The sequence below is a fragment of the Ochotona princeps genome, chromosome 25 (genome assembly GCF_030435755.1).
Source record: "Ochotona princeps isolate mOchPri1 chromosome 25, mOchPri1.hap1, whole genome shotgun sequence".
Taxonomy (NCBI): Eukaryota; Metazoa; Chordata; class Mammalia; order Lagomorpha; family Ochotonidae; genus Ochotona; species Ochotona princeps.
This window is the reverse complement of record NC_080856.1, coordinates 19,233,475-19,248,255: the sequence shown is the minus strand read 5'-3', so window position 1 is coordinate 19,248,255 and position 14,781 is coordinate 19,233,475. Positions and strand designations below refer to the sequence as shown.

The 14,781-nt window shown below is 47.2% G+C and overlaps 2 protein-coding genes across 3 annotated transcripts in view; one reads left to right on the top strand and one right to left on the bottom strand.

Moving 5' to 3' along the window:
* The window catches only part of DENND11 (DENN domain containing 11), a 72,598-nt gene that overhangs the window by 26,567 nt on the left and 31,250 nt on the right, over positions 1 to 14,781 (bottom strand). Inside the window, exon 1 of one of the 2 annotated variants that reach the window (XM_058681366.1) lies at positions 4,855 to 5,181. The exons of the other annotated variant lie outside the window; for it this stretch is intronic. Within the exon in view, the coding sequence (XP_058537349.1) occupies positions 4,855 to 5,122 (268 nt within the window). The 5' untranslated portion in view covers positions 5,123 to 5,181. Of the gene's footprint in view, positions 1 to 4,854; positions 5,182 to 14,781 lie in introns of those variants that run through there. 2 annotated transcript variants of the gene reach the window in all.
* Positions 12,167 to 14,781, top strand: part of WEE2 (WEE2 oocyte meiosis inhibiting kinase) — a 29,390-nt gene continuing 26,775 nt past the window's right edge. The window contains exon 1 of the mRNA XM_004594349.2: positions 12,167 to 12,499. Within this exon, the coding sequence (XP_004594406.2) occupies positions 12,167 to 12,499 (333 nt within the window). The remainder of the gene's footprint in view (positions 12,500 to 14,781) is intronic.

The window sequence follows — 14,781 nt, the reverse complement described above, 5'->3', positions numbered from 1 at the left end:
TGGACACCAGAACTGACCACCCTCAGGATTGCTCTCTGCCCCCTGCCAATACCCCACTCACACTGCACCTCGTGACTCAGGCACTAATGCTTGCCTGCAGTCAGATTGGACAACATTCCAATTTATACCCCAGATACCAGACCTAGCCTAATCTCCCTGTGCCTAGATCAACTTATGTACAAGAAATGTTTTCCTTTTGTTGAGTGGACAGGCAACCTGTAGAGATCAAAATGAATGTATGAAAACAATTAGAAATATATTTCATGGCCACAGCACTGTACCACATATATGTACTAAGTTAAATATGTATTTAAATATCATTTGAGCACTGCCTGGGGGTGGAGAGCAGAAGTCATTCACTCCTAATTAGGAAGCACAAAAGACTAAACAGCTTGAAAATCTCAGCGGGTAACCTGCCCCATAAAGCCTCTTTCCTCTTCCAAACCACTCCAACACAAATGTACCCAGCAGAGCCACTGCCCGAGATCTCTGCGAAAATTTCACTGGGAGCACAGCCGTTAAAGGTGAATCTCTCATAAACATCCGAGGCAGATTCCATGTGATCATACCTTGTAGGTCCAAAGCCTAAGCTCCACTCAGTCCCTTGTCACCTGGGGAAGCGACTCTGGCCACCACCACAGGGGTGTCATTCCCTAGTGTGGCAGCACCACTTTCCTCAATGGAGCAGAGAAAAGAAAATTCTACTAGGCACTAAAATAGCGAAATAAAGATGAAGACTCTAATTCCTGGGGTTGAACACAATGAAAAAGCAATACCCTGGCTGCCAACCTCATCCATTCGGCTTGCGGAGTTAGCATCTGGGCCTGGTTTCAATAGCAGCTTTGTAGCCCAGATGGCCAGCACCACCATCCTACAGCTCTCACTCCAGATAAAGACCCAGAGTGTGAGCATAGCAGTGTGTGTGTGTGCGTGCATGCACCTCACTCTGAGAGCCCCTGGTTCTCCAACAACCATGATTTCCAAGCCACGTGTCTAACAAAAATAACCTGGATGTCATTACCTTCTGATTTTTTTCCCTACAAATGCTGGCCCTGATGTTTAAAACGTGACAAGTGAGACAGAAGCACTTTTTTTCCCCAAATACAGAGAATCACCAAGTACATTGCTACCACCCCCACACACACTCCCACAAGGATGGGCTCTTCCCTTCATCTCCCCTCTAACACCCTCTTCCTTACAGATGTACCATGGCTATAAATTACCTTCTCCCCCATTCATGTCTGTTCCTCTCCCTGCTTCTCTCTCTCTCTCTCTCTCACACATGCACATTTGGATGTAAGTTCAGTTACTCACACCTGCTGGCAGGTGCATGAAAAATGCCCCTAACTTTGGCAGTGAGTGGCTGGGGAGGTGACGATGGGGGAGCTCTGGGCACACAAAGTGAGGATGCTGGAGAGGTGGGCAGGCCAGAGACAGAAACTGTAGACCAGTCCCTGCCTTGTGACAACTCCTGTGTAAGCTCTCATTTGGATCGCTTTGCTACTTTCGGTAATTGGTCCTGGCTGAGCCAAATTAAGCAGCGCACACAGCAGATCTGCCTTAGGAAGATTGAGAAAGGCGCTCAAGACTCGCAGATGGTTCTAGCCACGACGGTTCTAGCTCACGGGGCAACCGTGGCCTCACTTCTCCCAAACACAAGCGCCACCTGCACGCAGGTGCACGCCAGGTGCTCTCTTGGGCTCCCTGTCATTGTGCTAACCTTCAAGGTCCAGGAACCTTATTTATTCCATCTTCTAGCACATACATCAGCTAATTCTTACTTTATATGGTATTTTTTTCTTTTTTTTTACAGGATGTGACATCCCAGTTTGGACTGAGATAAATCACGAGTGCTAAGTATATGAGCTGAAAACTGTTTTCCAAAAGCAACTGCCACCACATTGGAAGTACTCACACACACACACACACACACATTTCTTTCTCCCACTCTTGCCCTCCTCCCAGGTCTCTGGAGAAGCGACGGCAAGTTAGAGGTCAGGCTGGATAGCATTACTCCAACAACAACTAGACTCAGAGTCAAGTATTCATCGAGTAGCTAATATTTCTAGATGACTTAATTATCTTGGGTTTGTTTCCTTGTACATAAACTAGCTACAAATGATTGTCAAAGTGCATAGTAAATCAGAGATTTATGGCAAACACCGCTACAAAGTATCCAATTATCACGAACAGTCTATTCTTTCCCGTTAGTCTCTGAGAACCACGATGCACACATAAGCCACATACACAAACCAATGAGACCATTCTCACTGGCTGTAACATGCGGCAGATAGTCAGTGTTATGGGGTGCGAGCGAGATCACACCAGTCATGCTTAAGGTTTATTAAGGAGTCGTAATATCTGGATAACTCAAAGTCACAGGAACCAAATCATCCAAATATGCCAAGAGACCTTAAAAGCATTCAGTCAGAATAAGATTCCCAGTCATCACAAAAGTATCTATCCATTTAGTCAGGTCACAGATTACAGTTACAGTTTATGGATCAGATTTCCACACTTATACCCCTGTACAATCAGAACAAGTCCCATGCTTTTATTTCAGCTTACACTCTGGAGGGGCACAATTTAAGATGGGTAGCCCAGCAGCCTGGCACCTGGAGGGAGCTGGCAGAGGCCGAGCACGCATGGAGGAGGGAAGCTGAGTGAACCTAACCTGACAGAAGCTTTATGGAAGTAGCTTCCATGCACACATGCTCAGGGGCCAAGGACTAGGCTCACCTCTCAGATGCCAGTTATTGGATCAAGTCTCCACCCTTAATCCTTTCACTGTTAACATAAACCTTTAAAGGCTGAAATCCCCTCAAACTCTTTCCAGTGCATAATTCCATCCCTTGCTTTCTAAACCCATGCCCTTCTCACAGGTCACATAGAATCATCCCATACCCGAAGGGGCCAACATCATAACTGATCCCCCAACACTAATTTACAAGCCCAGCATCCGGGCCTTAACTGTGCCTCGTGCATACTCAAAGTATATACCCAAAAGCAAACATTACATTTTAAATCTCAGCTCCTCCCAATTAGAACTTCACCATTTCATGTTATCACTTTTCACATAGGATACATAGTTTGATCACCTTTCTACAAAACTCATCAGTTGTTTCCACACCCTTGTTAGGAACTATCCCACCCAGCGTTTTCAAATGATATCCAATCAGCTATTCTCATACAAATGATGTCCAATGAGTTGCACAAATAGTATCCAATTAGTTGTTCTCATACAAATGTTGTAACAATGGGAACTTAATAATTTAACAAACCTAAAAGTGGGAACAAGAATAAACTTCCTGGGGCTGGCTGGGAAGTCAGTCACCAATTAAACAGAATCTTGCCAATATAAAACTTCTGAATAATTGCCTCAAAGCAAAGGAGCAAAGGGAGACATTTTTAACTTATACTTTTTCTAACAAATTTGCTATTTTCAGATATTTACTATCACACCTAAATATTAACATTCCAAAGAACCTTCTTACAAAAAGATTTCAAATCAGACCTCTACCAATTCAGACATTAGCATTCAGTAAAACTCATTCCTCATATCTTCTGGACTTCCCCAACCTTCTATTTCAGGGTAATGCAGTCATTCTCCTACAGAAAAAAGCATTTTAAAGTCCCAGCAGTTTTTTAGAACCCTTTTATCACTAATGAACCATATTCCATCTGTCAATATCCTTGATTTACAATTTGAAACAATCTTTCATGAAACTGTTAGGTATGTGCCAATATGTATTCACTTCCATTTCATTTCCAGTGGATTTTTTGGACGGCTCCTCGAAAACCTGTGCACCTATGTGTGTAATGGTCATGACCACTTATTAATTTCTCGTCGTGGCTCAAGCTCAAACACGCTTCAAAAGCCGTAGCAATGGGGCATGGCAAAGCGCCAAGCAGGCGCAAGAAAGCACCCGATCTGACTCCTAACACACACTCCACACTCCCGCAGCCCCACTCACGACCCAGAAAGATACCTGGGTCTTCCAAAGCCCTGCCTGCCTCCCGCCCCCGTCCCAGGCAGAACAGCTCCGGCATTCAGAGACGCTCCTCGCAGACACTCCAGTTGGCCCTGCACTTTCCATCTCACACCCAGCATCTCTAGCTCTACAAAGGCACGTCGCCCCCCTCCGCCCCCACGCTGGGGGATTAGACTGAAAGGTTATGAGATAACCCGTCCATTTCCCGCAAACACGCCAGAAAGAGTCCACTTAAGCAGGCGGCTCCTACCATCACGGCCTTCTACCAACTCCCCCGGCGCCCTTGCCCGAACGCTCCGGCACAAGTTCTTCAACGGAACGCAGAGAAAAGTGAACTTGGCCGCTGGGAAAGTTACCGCGGACGGCGCGGCGGGGTGCGAGGGCAAGCAAACCCGGATCAGGAAAAGCCTGGGCCGCTCCGTGTCAGGGGGCGTTCACCAGGTTGTTTCCCGCCTCCCTCCACCTGCAAACACTTTTGAGTCAAGCACAAAAAGGAAGAAAACAAAAGCCCGTGTGCGGCAGCCCGCAAGCCGGATCCTCTGTCTTTGGAAGGGCGCAAACACTAACAGTGGGGATGGGCAGGATGGGGGAGCCTGGCAGCTGCGGGACCAAACGCGAGCCGAGTCTGCAGGGACCGGAACAAAGCCCCTTGGGCCGGCTCCGAGAGGGGCGCGTGGGACCTCCCACCGTGGGAAGGTCACGGGACACCCGGCACCCGCACAGACCGGGGTCCTCTGGCGGGCAAGCGATGCAGGTGTGGGTGCGCGCGCAGCGAGCCCCACCCCCCGCGCCCCCAAAGCCCATGGAGGGGCACCCTGACCCTTTCCCTGCCTCGCTCCTTTAGTTGCAGAAAGGCTCTCACCCGAGCGGGGATCGAAGGTAACCACGAACACGGCCACCACCTGGTCCTCTTCCACGTCGCCCAGCTCCAGGCGTCCGGGCTGCAGCAACACCTCGGAGGGAGCTGGCTCCTCCGACTCTAGCCTTCTGGGCAGCTCCGCGGCTGGCCGCGCGCCCACGCCGCCGCCCCGGGCCCGGCCTCCCGCCTGCAGCTCCGGGGCCTGCGGCAGCGAGACGGCGGGGCCCTCGGCCCAGCGCAGCAGCGGCGCGGCGTCTCCCTGCTCCACCATGGCGAGGCGAGGAGGGGCCGCGAGCGCTCGGGGCGGAGCGGACGGCGGGAACTCCCTCCCCGAGCCCGAGCGCTCGAGGTTCGGCTTCTCCCGCGCCGCCGGGGCCCACACCTGCCTGCTTCCGCCCGGCAGCGTGCTTAGCTCCCTCCAGCTGCGGCGCGTCTCTCGTGCAATGGAGAGTAAGGCAGCTGCCGAGCGAGCTTGGCGGCTTGGTGCCTGTTAAGAGGTTTCTCGTGCGCAAGTACGTGTGTTTGTGCCCCGAGAGTAGGGAGTGTGTGTGTGTTGCGGATGCGCAACCCTGAGTCCATCCACCTGTGTGTGGGTTGAGTTTCCTTTCTCACCTAGGATTTCGTGGTGTAACTGTACCACCTAGAGTTCCATGTCACCATAATGTTTTAAAGTGCCCTGGTCACAGGCACCATGACACATATGTATTACATAACTGTGTGCAGGAACTGCTTACAAGCCGGAGAGTGAAGCCGAGGCGCGGGGCTAACCAGGTGTTGTCAATGTGCGGCTATCCAGGTGTTGTAGAAGACCCAAGAGGGTTACCTTCTGAGAAGGCCAGCTGATTGGGATGGAGATAGTGGGCTTACTTTCCAGCACATGACCAGCTGGTTGGGTCTTAAACTAGGTCCTGGGGTATCTGTGGGGGTCCTTGGGTGAGGGGGCCAAAAGTAAGCCCTATGATGGCTCTGGAAATTGACACTTTTACCACCACTCCACCACTTTGTTTTGTAGTAGAAATCTTAATGCCTCCACCTTTGTGGTTAACCTTGTGCCTAGGTACCTCTTTGAAGACAAGGCACAAATAAGAAACAGGAATGGCCATTAAAACAACCAGTCGTGATGAGGCTGCGAGAGAACTGTTCACACGTGCGGCCCATCCAGGGTCCAAGCACGCCCAGAGCAGCAGGTGCTCCGAGGGTGTTCTGGAAGAGTGCCTTGGGTGTGTGTGAAGATCCACATGGTGGCTGCGGGGAATGCCGTGAAGATGAGTTACCCTGCTTCCAGAGAGACAGAAGTGGGCAAGGCTGCTGCTCTCAGCCACACCAATGACAGACACAACAACAAACCAATGTTTTTGAGAGGATGGACTGCTTTCATTATTTCCATATTCAGCTCAACCCTCCCACCTCCCCCAAAGTCCAATCTGTAACCCTGGAGCACTCGGGTCCGCCTCGCTGGGCTGGAGGTGTAGTCTGACGCCAGGACATTATCCAGCTCATTCAGGGCCCCTCAATGAGTGATCCCAGGTCAGATAGGAGATCAGGCACAGTCAATGCTGGGAAGGTTGACACATTCACAATTTTCTTTTTAAATAGGAAGTGAGAGATCAGAGAAAAAAAAATCAGTTTCCAAAGATATCACCTTGGGGTGATGGACTTTCCAGGGTCTTCTTCTTCCTGATGATTTGTGAGTCACCTTTCTCGCTGCAGCACTTCCTAACTTAATACTCAGAGCTGTATATATTTCAGGAAATAAACTCATCTCCTCCATCCCAGCTGGTTCGTTGTAAAAACAGAAAAAAACCCGAGCCCTGTGGCCTTTGCTAGTTCATTTATACACATAGTACATTCTAGCCCACCGCCCGCCCTGGCTTTGCATTCCTGCTCATGTACACTCTAGGACGCAACAGGTGATGGTTCAGGTGGTGGAACCCCCACATGGAAGAGCTGGATTGAGTTCCGGGCTCCTGGTGTCAGTCGGGCCACTGTGGGCACTTACAGAAGCGATGGCTGGGAGCTCTGCTTCAAATAAGCAAAAGAATAAAGCAAAGTGTTGAAGACAAAGCTCACCACAGAAGGTCATCCACATCAGTTCGTTATGAAAGAATGAATCCTGTTCATGCCCTAATGGAATAGTAGCCAACATCACAATTCTGTCCGAACTAAACATCTATCTATACAGGGCCCGGCGCGATAGCGTAGTGGTTAAGGTCCTCACCTTGCACACCCGGGATCCCATATGGGCGCCAGTTCTAATCCCGGCGGCCCTGCTTCCCATCCAGCTCCCTGCCTGTGGCCTGGGAAAGCAGTTGAGGATGGCCCAAAGCTTTGGAATCCTGCACCCGTGTGGGAGACCCAAAAGAACTCCTGGCTCCTGGCTTCAGATTGGCTCAACTCCGGTCATTGCAGCCGCTTGAGGAGTGAATCTTCAGATGGAAGATCTTCCTCTCTGTCTCTCCTCCTCTCTGTAGATCTGCTTTTCCAATAAAAATAAATAAATCTTTAAAAAAAATAAACATATATACAGTTCTGATGGAAAAGTTAGAGTGCAGCAAACTTTCTGCTCAGTGGCTCTCCTAACCTTTGTACCCACACCATCTGTTGACGAGAGCGGAGCTTTCACTGGAGATACTAAACAAGAAGGATCAAGAACCAGAAGGATTTCCTTGAAGGGTTGGTACAAGAGATGAAATGTGGTTTTTACCTAGTATGATCATCAAGACAAATGAATACAAGCTCTAGTTCTTTCTCTCTCTACAGATAAATGAAAAGGAGCTGGCATTGTGGTGTTTCCAGTTAAACCTCCCCTGTGCTACCTGCATCCCATATGGATGCTGCTCTGCTTCTGGCCCATCTCCCTGCCAAAGCACCCAGGATACCGGTCAGGGATGGTCCAAGAGGTTGGGCCTCTTCTCATTTTTGAGACTCGGAAGAAGCTGCTGTCTCCTGGCTTCAACCTGGTCCAACCCTAGCCATTGCTGTCATTTGCGGGTTGAACCACAGATAGAAGCTCTCTTTCTCTCTGCCTTTCAAATAAATAATAATTTTTTTTAATTAAAGTAAACTTTTTGGGGGCCTGGTGTGGTGGCCTAGCAGCTAAAGTCCTCACCTTGAACACACCGGGATCCCATATGGGTGCTGGCCATATGGGTGCCGGTTCTAATCCCAGCAGCTCCACTTCCCATCCAGCTCCCTGCTTGTGGCCTGGGAAAGCAGTCAAGGACGGCCCAAAGCCTTGGGACCCTGTATTTGTGTGGGAGACCCCGAGGAGGCTCTGGGCTCCTGGCTTAAGATCGGCTCAGCTCCATCTGATGTGGTCACTTGGGGAGTGAATCAATGGATGGAAGATCTTCCTCTCTGTCTCCTCCTCTCTGTATATCTGACTTCCCAATAAAAAGAAATAAATATTTAAAAAAATTAATTAATTAAGGTTAACTTTTTAAAAAGTGACCACCAACAGGTGGAATTGGCCCAGTTAAAACGAAAGTGAGCTTGTCAACAGCAAAGGTCATAGCAAGACATTCTCCTTGTTGACTTTCCAGGGGCGGGAGAGGGCTAAGAATGATAACTTCTGTTTATTCTGAGAGGCTTTCTAGAAAGGCAGCCAAAGCTTTAGCAGACAAGAGACTGGAAAAACTTTACCAGAGAGCCCCTTTTCCATCACAGCATTATTCCTATTCGTGTCTTGTCAAACAAGGGCAATTTTTCAAGTTTCAATTTGCAATCATTAGGCCTCCCACATGAAAGTCCTGACTTGACTCTCAATTGCTTTTGTGCTGTAATTAAAAAAATTTTTATCTATTAATTTTTTTTAAAGATTTATTTATTTTATCACAAAGTCAGATATACAGAGAGGAGGAGCGACAGAGAGGAAGATCTTCCGTCCCATGACTCACTCCCCAAGTGAGCCGCAACAGGCCGATGCGCGCCAATCCAAAGCCGGGAACCAGGAACCTCTTCCGGGTCTCCCACGTGGTTGCAGGGTCCCAAAGCTTTGGGCCGTCCTCAACTGCTTTCCCAGGCCACAAGCAGGGAGCTGGACAGGAAGTGGAGCTGCCGGGATTAGAACCGGCGCCCATATGGGATCCCGGGGCTTTCAAGGCGAGGACTTTAGCCGCTAGGCCACGCTGCTGGGCCCAAAAAAAAAATCTTCCAATGGTCTCCATCCAGCTCCCTCCCTGTGGCCTGGGAAAGCAGTGGAAGATGGCCCGAAGCCTTGGGACCCTGCCTTTGCGTGGGAGACCCCGAGGAGGCTGATGGTTCCTGGCTTCAAATCGGCTCAGTTCTGGCCATTGTGGCCTCGTGGGGAGTGAATCAATGGATGGAAGATCTTCCTCTCTGTCTCTCCTCCTCTCTGTATATCTGACTTTGTGATCAAAATTTTAAAAAGAAAAACACATTTGTTGTATATTTGTATTTTTTTCAAAATGGTCTGTTGAAGTCCTTTGCCCATTTCTCAACTGGGTTGCTTTTTTATTTGTTGTTCAGATGTTTAAGTTGCTGATATGTTTGGAATAGTAATCCTTTATCACATAGGTGGTTTGCAAATATCTTTTCCATTGTTGGATGTCTCTTCACTCTACTGATTGGTTCTTTTTTGTTGTGCAAAAGTTTCTGAGTTTGATCTAGTCCCATTTGTTCAGTGTTTTGTTGCTTGTGCTTTGAAGGTCCTGCCCAAGAAGTCATCCCCTCTACCAACATCCTGGGATGTTTACCCTAGGTTTCCTTCCAGAAACATCATAGTCTTAGTCCTAAATTTAGATCTTTCATTTATTTTTTAATATGGTGAGCAGTATGGATCTAAATACACACACACACACACACACACACACATCTACATAGGTAGTAAAGACATTTTAATGATATTGATACTTCTGATCCGTGAGAAGGTGATGAAAATATTTTATGGACCAGTTTTTCTTTCTTTTAAACAGAGAGAGAAAGAGAGAGGGAGAGAGAGAGAGAAAGAGAGAGAGATCCACTTCCCATAAAGGCACAATGGCTGAAACTGGGCCAGGCTCTCAGTAGCCAACAATTTCTTCTGGAATTTCTTCAAGAAGATGGAGGGTGCCATCTTCTGCTGCTTTCCCAGTCTATTACCAGGGAGCTGAATCAGCTACTGGAAATAGAGCAGCCAGGACATGAGTTGGAACCTATATAGGATGGCCAGCATTGCAGATGGCAGCTTTGCCCTCTGTACCACAACATCAGTCCCATATGGGCCATTTTTAAACATGTGGCACAAAGGTTTCCAAAATCTTCATGGAATATGTCCACAGTTAAACTGTGGCTAACAAAGAAAAAACAAACTAGTGAATCTATGTCATAGTTTTAAGATATTTGCTCCTTAACATATGGACAGTACATCACTGATCTGAAATTAGGATACCAGTGGAAATGTGTTGGTATTTTAAGAATATCGTACTTTGTGGGAAGACAAGCAGTACGTCTATACCACAATGACTATTTGGGTGAATTGCTTTAGTTCTAGCAAATGGAATACCTTGAGAGAAGATTTCATTGACATCTGTTTGGCTTATCCACCAAGTAGAGTGACAGACTTAAAGTGAATAGATTAGCTTAGGGCTTTTTACTGACGTGCTAAAGTACGCATGGGTAGAATGATGTCATTTCTTGTTTTACTTGAAAATACTAGAGCACCCGCCAATTGCAAATAAGACTAAAATAAGATTGAAAAATCGTCCACAAATTTCAAAGTTGGGTTATGAGACTCATTTCCCCTATTTTTGGAATGTCTGAATTTTTTTTTTAAGAAAAAAAAAGAGGAACAAAAAGAAAAAAATGAGCAGTGACAAGTTCTTAGGCTTTTAGATGACCTGTAGGCTTTATCTTTGTACCTGGACTTTAGTTTTGCCAGAGATACTATCTATGAGATAGAGCTTTGCAAGCACTCTGAAATGAGAAATGTGATGAACAAACCCCAAGCATTGTTAGTGATTTCCAGAGTCATCTTCAGATCCCCCATGTCTGCTTCTGAGCAGGAGAGGAGGACGTCAAGAGAAGGTTCCCTTCAAGGCTCCTGGATTGCTTCACTGCCTTTGTCATCTGAAGACAGCCGTGCAGCTCAAGGAGTCCTGAGATGCCTGACCTCCACAGACCCACATCCAGTACAGTTACACCACTGTGCGCCTGTTCAGGGTCACTGCTGCCGACTGAAATGCCCAAGGATCTGGTCAACCTATGTTGGTAATAAAAAACATTTTGTTTTTTCCTAAGTTACTTCAACTTTGCCCTGTGCTACGGAAATGATGCTTTAAGTTGTGGTGAAATATTGAACAAGACCAGAACAAGGAAACATTCAGCCTGGCTTTATCACTCACCAACAAGCTGTAGGTGGATGACTTCGTAGTTGGAGGAGGCCCATTTCTAAGAGCACTACTTGCTGCCTCATTGCTTCCACAGGCACATACTTGGGATAAAGATCTACCCTTTTTCTCCACCAGCCTGCACTTTACTCAAGTTTGTTTCCTTCTTTGGAGTCCAAGCTCATCAGTCTGGATGGCCAGAGAGTGTGGACTCAGCCAGCTTCTCAGGGAAGTGTCCATTTCTTGTTTGGGAAACAAAAGGAGTTCCAAAAAATATAGCAACAGTTGATGGGTTTTGTAGATAAGCTCAATACCTCCTCCCTTATCCCCATATGACCCTCAGTGTATAAAGTTGGATGCCACTAGTAAACTTCGGCTTTTGACCATGAGTCAGAGTTCATGCGTGTTTTTATCGGCTCCGTGCACCAAGCCCATCGCTGTGGGACAGAGACAGATAACTCCAACCAATAAATGTTAAAGTCTGGTAAGAATCTGTATGATACCCAGGTGATGTTGAATTCTAATGACCTGCTGTTAGCCATTAGGTAGGTGAAGAAGATGCTATTTATAAGTGACAGGTGTAAAAGAGTGAAACTAAGTTCTTTCCATTAATGAGCCTGATCCCAAATTGGCAAATGGGTGATTTTAAAGCAGTGCTAAATTACAGGAATTCAGTTATCTTACAAGCATATGGATTCAGGGAGACTCCCTGGGATACCAGAGTTCTGTACATAAATTGGATTTAATTTCTCAAAGAGTAACTGGAGCTTCCTGCAATCAGAATGGGAATAAGGATAAGCTGAGAGCTTACATGTGGTACTTAAAGGAGAAAATTCACAGTGTGTCTTGTAGCTGTTAGTTGATAGAAAGGTAGGGTCAGGTTGTAGAACTTGCTGGATTAATCTTGCTCTCCTTCTTTTATAGCTCAGTGTTTCCCTCCAGCAGACCTTCTGCCCATATTGTAACGATTGCAAAGCTCTTAGGCTGAAATGGATGTGGAGAGCAGTAACAAACAGCTAAGTGCGAAATTAGGCTTGTTCCCTTGTGAACAGGGGACAGAGAACAAAGCACAGAGGGGAGCAGAAGAGGGTGAGGGAGTCCAGAGCCAGTCTCCGGAGAAGGAGGTTCAGGACTCGGAGTCCTTCAGGACACCCATGAGGAGCGTAAGTGGGGTCCCTGGCACCTTTCAGAAAAGAGGCAAACCCATCCTAGCCCCAGTTCTGAGGACTCCAGTGTCAGCCTCTCCCACATGTCCTGAGACACCAGCTCTGCTGGAGAAAAGGAGCAAGATGCTGCATGCTGAGAGCCCCTCCACTCCGAAAGTAAGTTGTGCGGACAGCGGGACTTAGGTTGCCATGATCTGTTTTCCTCTGACTTAGCTGTTGGAGAGAGAACCAAGCCTCTTCACGTGTGGAGGACAGACTTGCCTCATAGGCTGTGGATGTCCTCAGTGGTATCTTAAGAGGAGTTTAAGGTTACCTGGTAACATGTCAAATGTTTTCCCATAGTCTTTTTTTTTTTTTTTTAAGATTTGTTTATCTTTATGGGATAGTCAGACAGAGAGGAGGAGAGACAGAGGAAGATCTTCCATCCATTGATTCACTCCCCAAGCGGTCGCAATGGCTGGAGCTGAGCTGATCCTAACCTAGGAGCCAGGAGCCTCTTCCAGATCTCCCACGCAGGTGCAGGGTCCCAAGGCTTTGGGCCGTCCTCAGCTTTCCCAGGCAATGATCAGGGAGCTGGATGGGAAGTGGGGCTGCTGGGATACGAACCAGTGTCCATATGGGATCCCGGTGCAAGCAAGGCAAAGACTTTAGCTGCTAGGATACCATGCCGGGTCCTTCCCATAGTCTTATTACATCAATTGGCAGCAGTAACCATTTGCTATTGGCCACAATTAAGTCTTGGGTGGGAAAAAGCTCCTGGTTAAACAATGATAAGACCAGAAGGAATGCAGAGATCCAAACGCCCAACCTAAAACTTTATGTATAGGAAATTCAAAGTTCCCACAGAGCAGCTGATTTACAGCTCAGGGAACTCCTTGGTTTAATGGAACACAGGCTCTCCTATGGAACACATGAACCAAGAAGTCGTTTGTTGATTTTTTTCATACACGGAAGATGGAGAAGGTCCAGAGAAAGTGTATTCCTTTATTTTTACTGTGATTAGCATCCTATTACATTTTCATATCATTGAAGCCAGGGATGGGGCAGGGTTACCGCCAATAAACTCTGGTGTCATGCTGTGTGATCCTCTGCTTCCTGCTGGCTCTGCTGGAGGTACTTAAGATCATCATGGTAACATCTGTAATCCTGACTGCAGCACAGTCCCTCACAGCAGGTTGCTTCAGAACCCGCTGAGCATGCGTGCCACGTCTACCAGGAAATCCTAAGGCAAATGAACAGGGCTGCATGTCCATCCGTGGGTTCCCTTCCCTCAATGGTTTCAACTACAACCAATCAATCATACATGCTTTTGAAAGCCCAGTGTGTAAGAAACATAAGACATAGTGTCTTCAAAGAGCTTACAGTCTAGCCGAAAGAGAATGGGGGTGGGAAAGGGAGAAAACTGGGCTGTTAAGCACTATATGATAAGTGCTTCAAGAATGGTCAGAGTTCTCTAGATAGTTTGATCTCAGTGGGGTGATGAGGAAAAGAAGTACAGATGCAGGATACATGTGACAGGTAATGACACTTCGTACAGCTTTGATAGATGACAGGGAACGAGGCTTGAAGCAGGAGTACACAGGTGAGAGACTGCTGTAAAATTCATCCATCTGCTCATTCACAGCTCACTTGGACACCCTCTGCTTGGAAAACCTTAGTGCCTTTCAAAAGCATCCTCCGCATGAACAAATAGAAACTAAACAACTCAAGTTTAGATCATGTGTACTAGAAGAACTGTAGAGCATAATGACAAAGAAATAGGAATTTAAAAATCTGAAGAAAATGTTTGAGACAATCTTAAAGCTGAGAGGGGAATGAGAACCACAAACAAACTGAAAAGCATCCACGTTAGTAGGGAAAAGGAGTGTTGCACTTGGAACACTGTTATTCAGTGTGTTTGGCGTCTGTGAGTGTGAGTACAGGGAATGAGGCCAGAGTGGACAGGCAGGAGTTAGATCAAATGTTATGCTGAAAGTGTTGCAAGAACCATTCAAGGGTTTGGAGTCGAGGCATGTTTGAAAACTTATTTTAGTGCGCAGCATGGGATCAGCAGGAACCTGGAGGCAGGGGAGTAAATCCACAATAGCACATATCTGTGCACTGATCCCACACACAGATTTACTTGAAAGATAGAGCTACACAGAAATGGAGAGACTGAGAAGGAGGTTTTCCATCTGCTGGTTCTTTCTCCGGATGGCCAAAGTGGCTGTAATTAGGCCCAAGCCAGGTTTCCCACATAGAAAGCAGGGGCCCAAGTACTGGGGTATTTTTGGCAATCTTCCCAGACACGGAGTTGGATCAGAGTGGCGCGGCAGGAATTGGAGCAGCATCCACATGGGATGCTGGCATTGCAAGGAGCAGCTAAACCCACTGGGTCACAACACCAGCCCTATCTGAAAATTTTCTAAACTGGATACTTCCCTGTTTCCTATGTGATA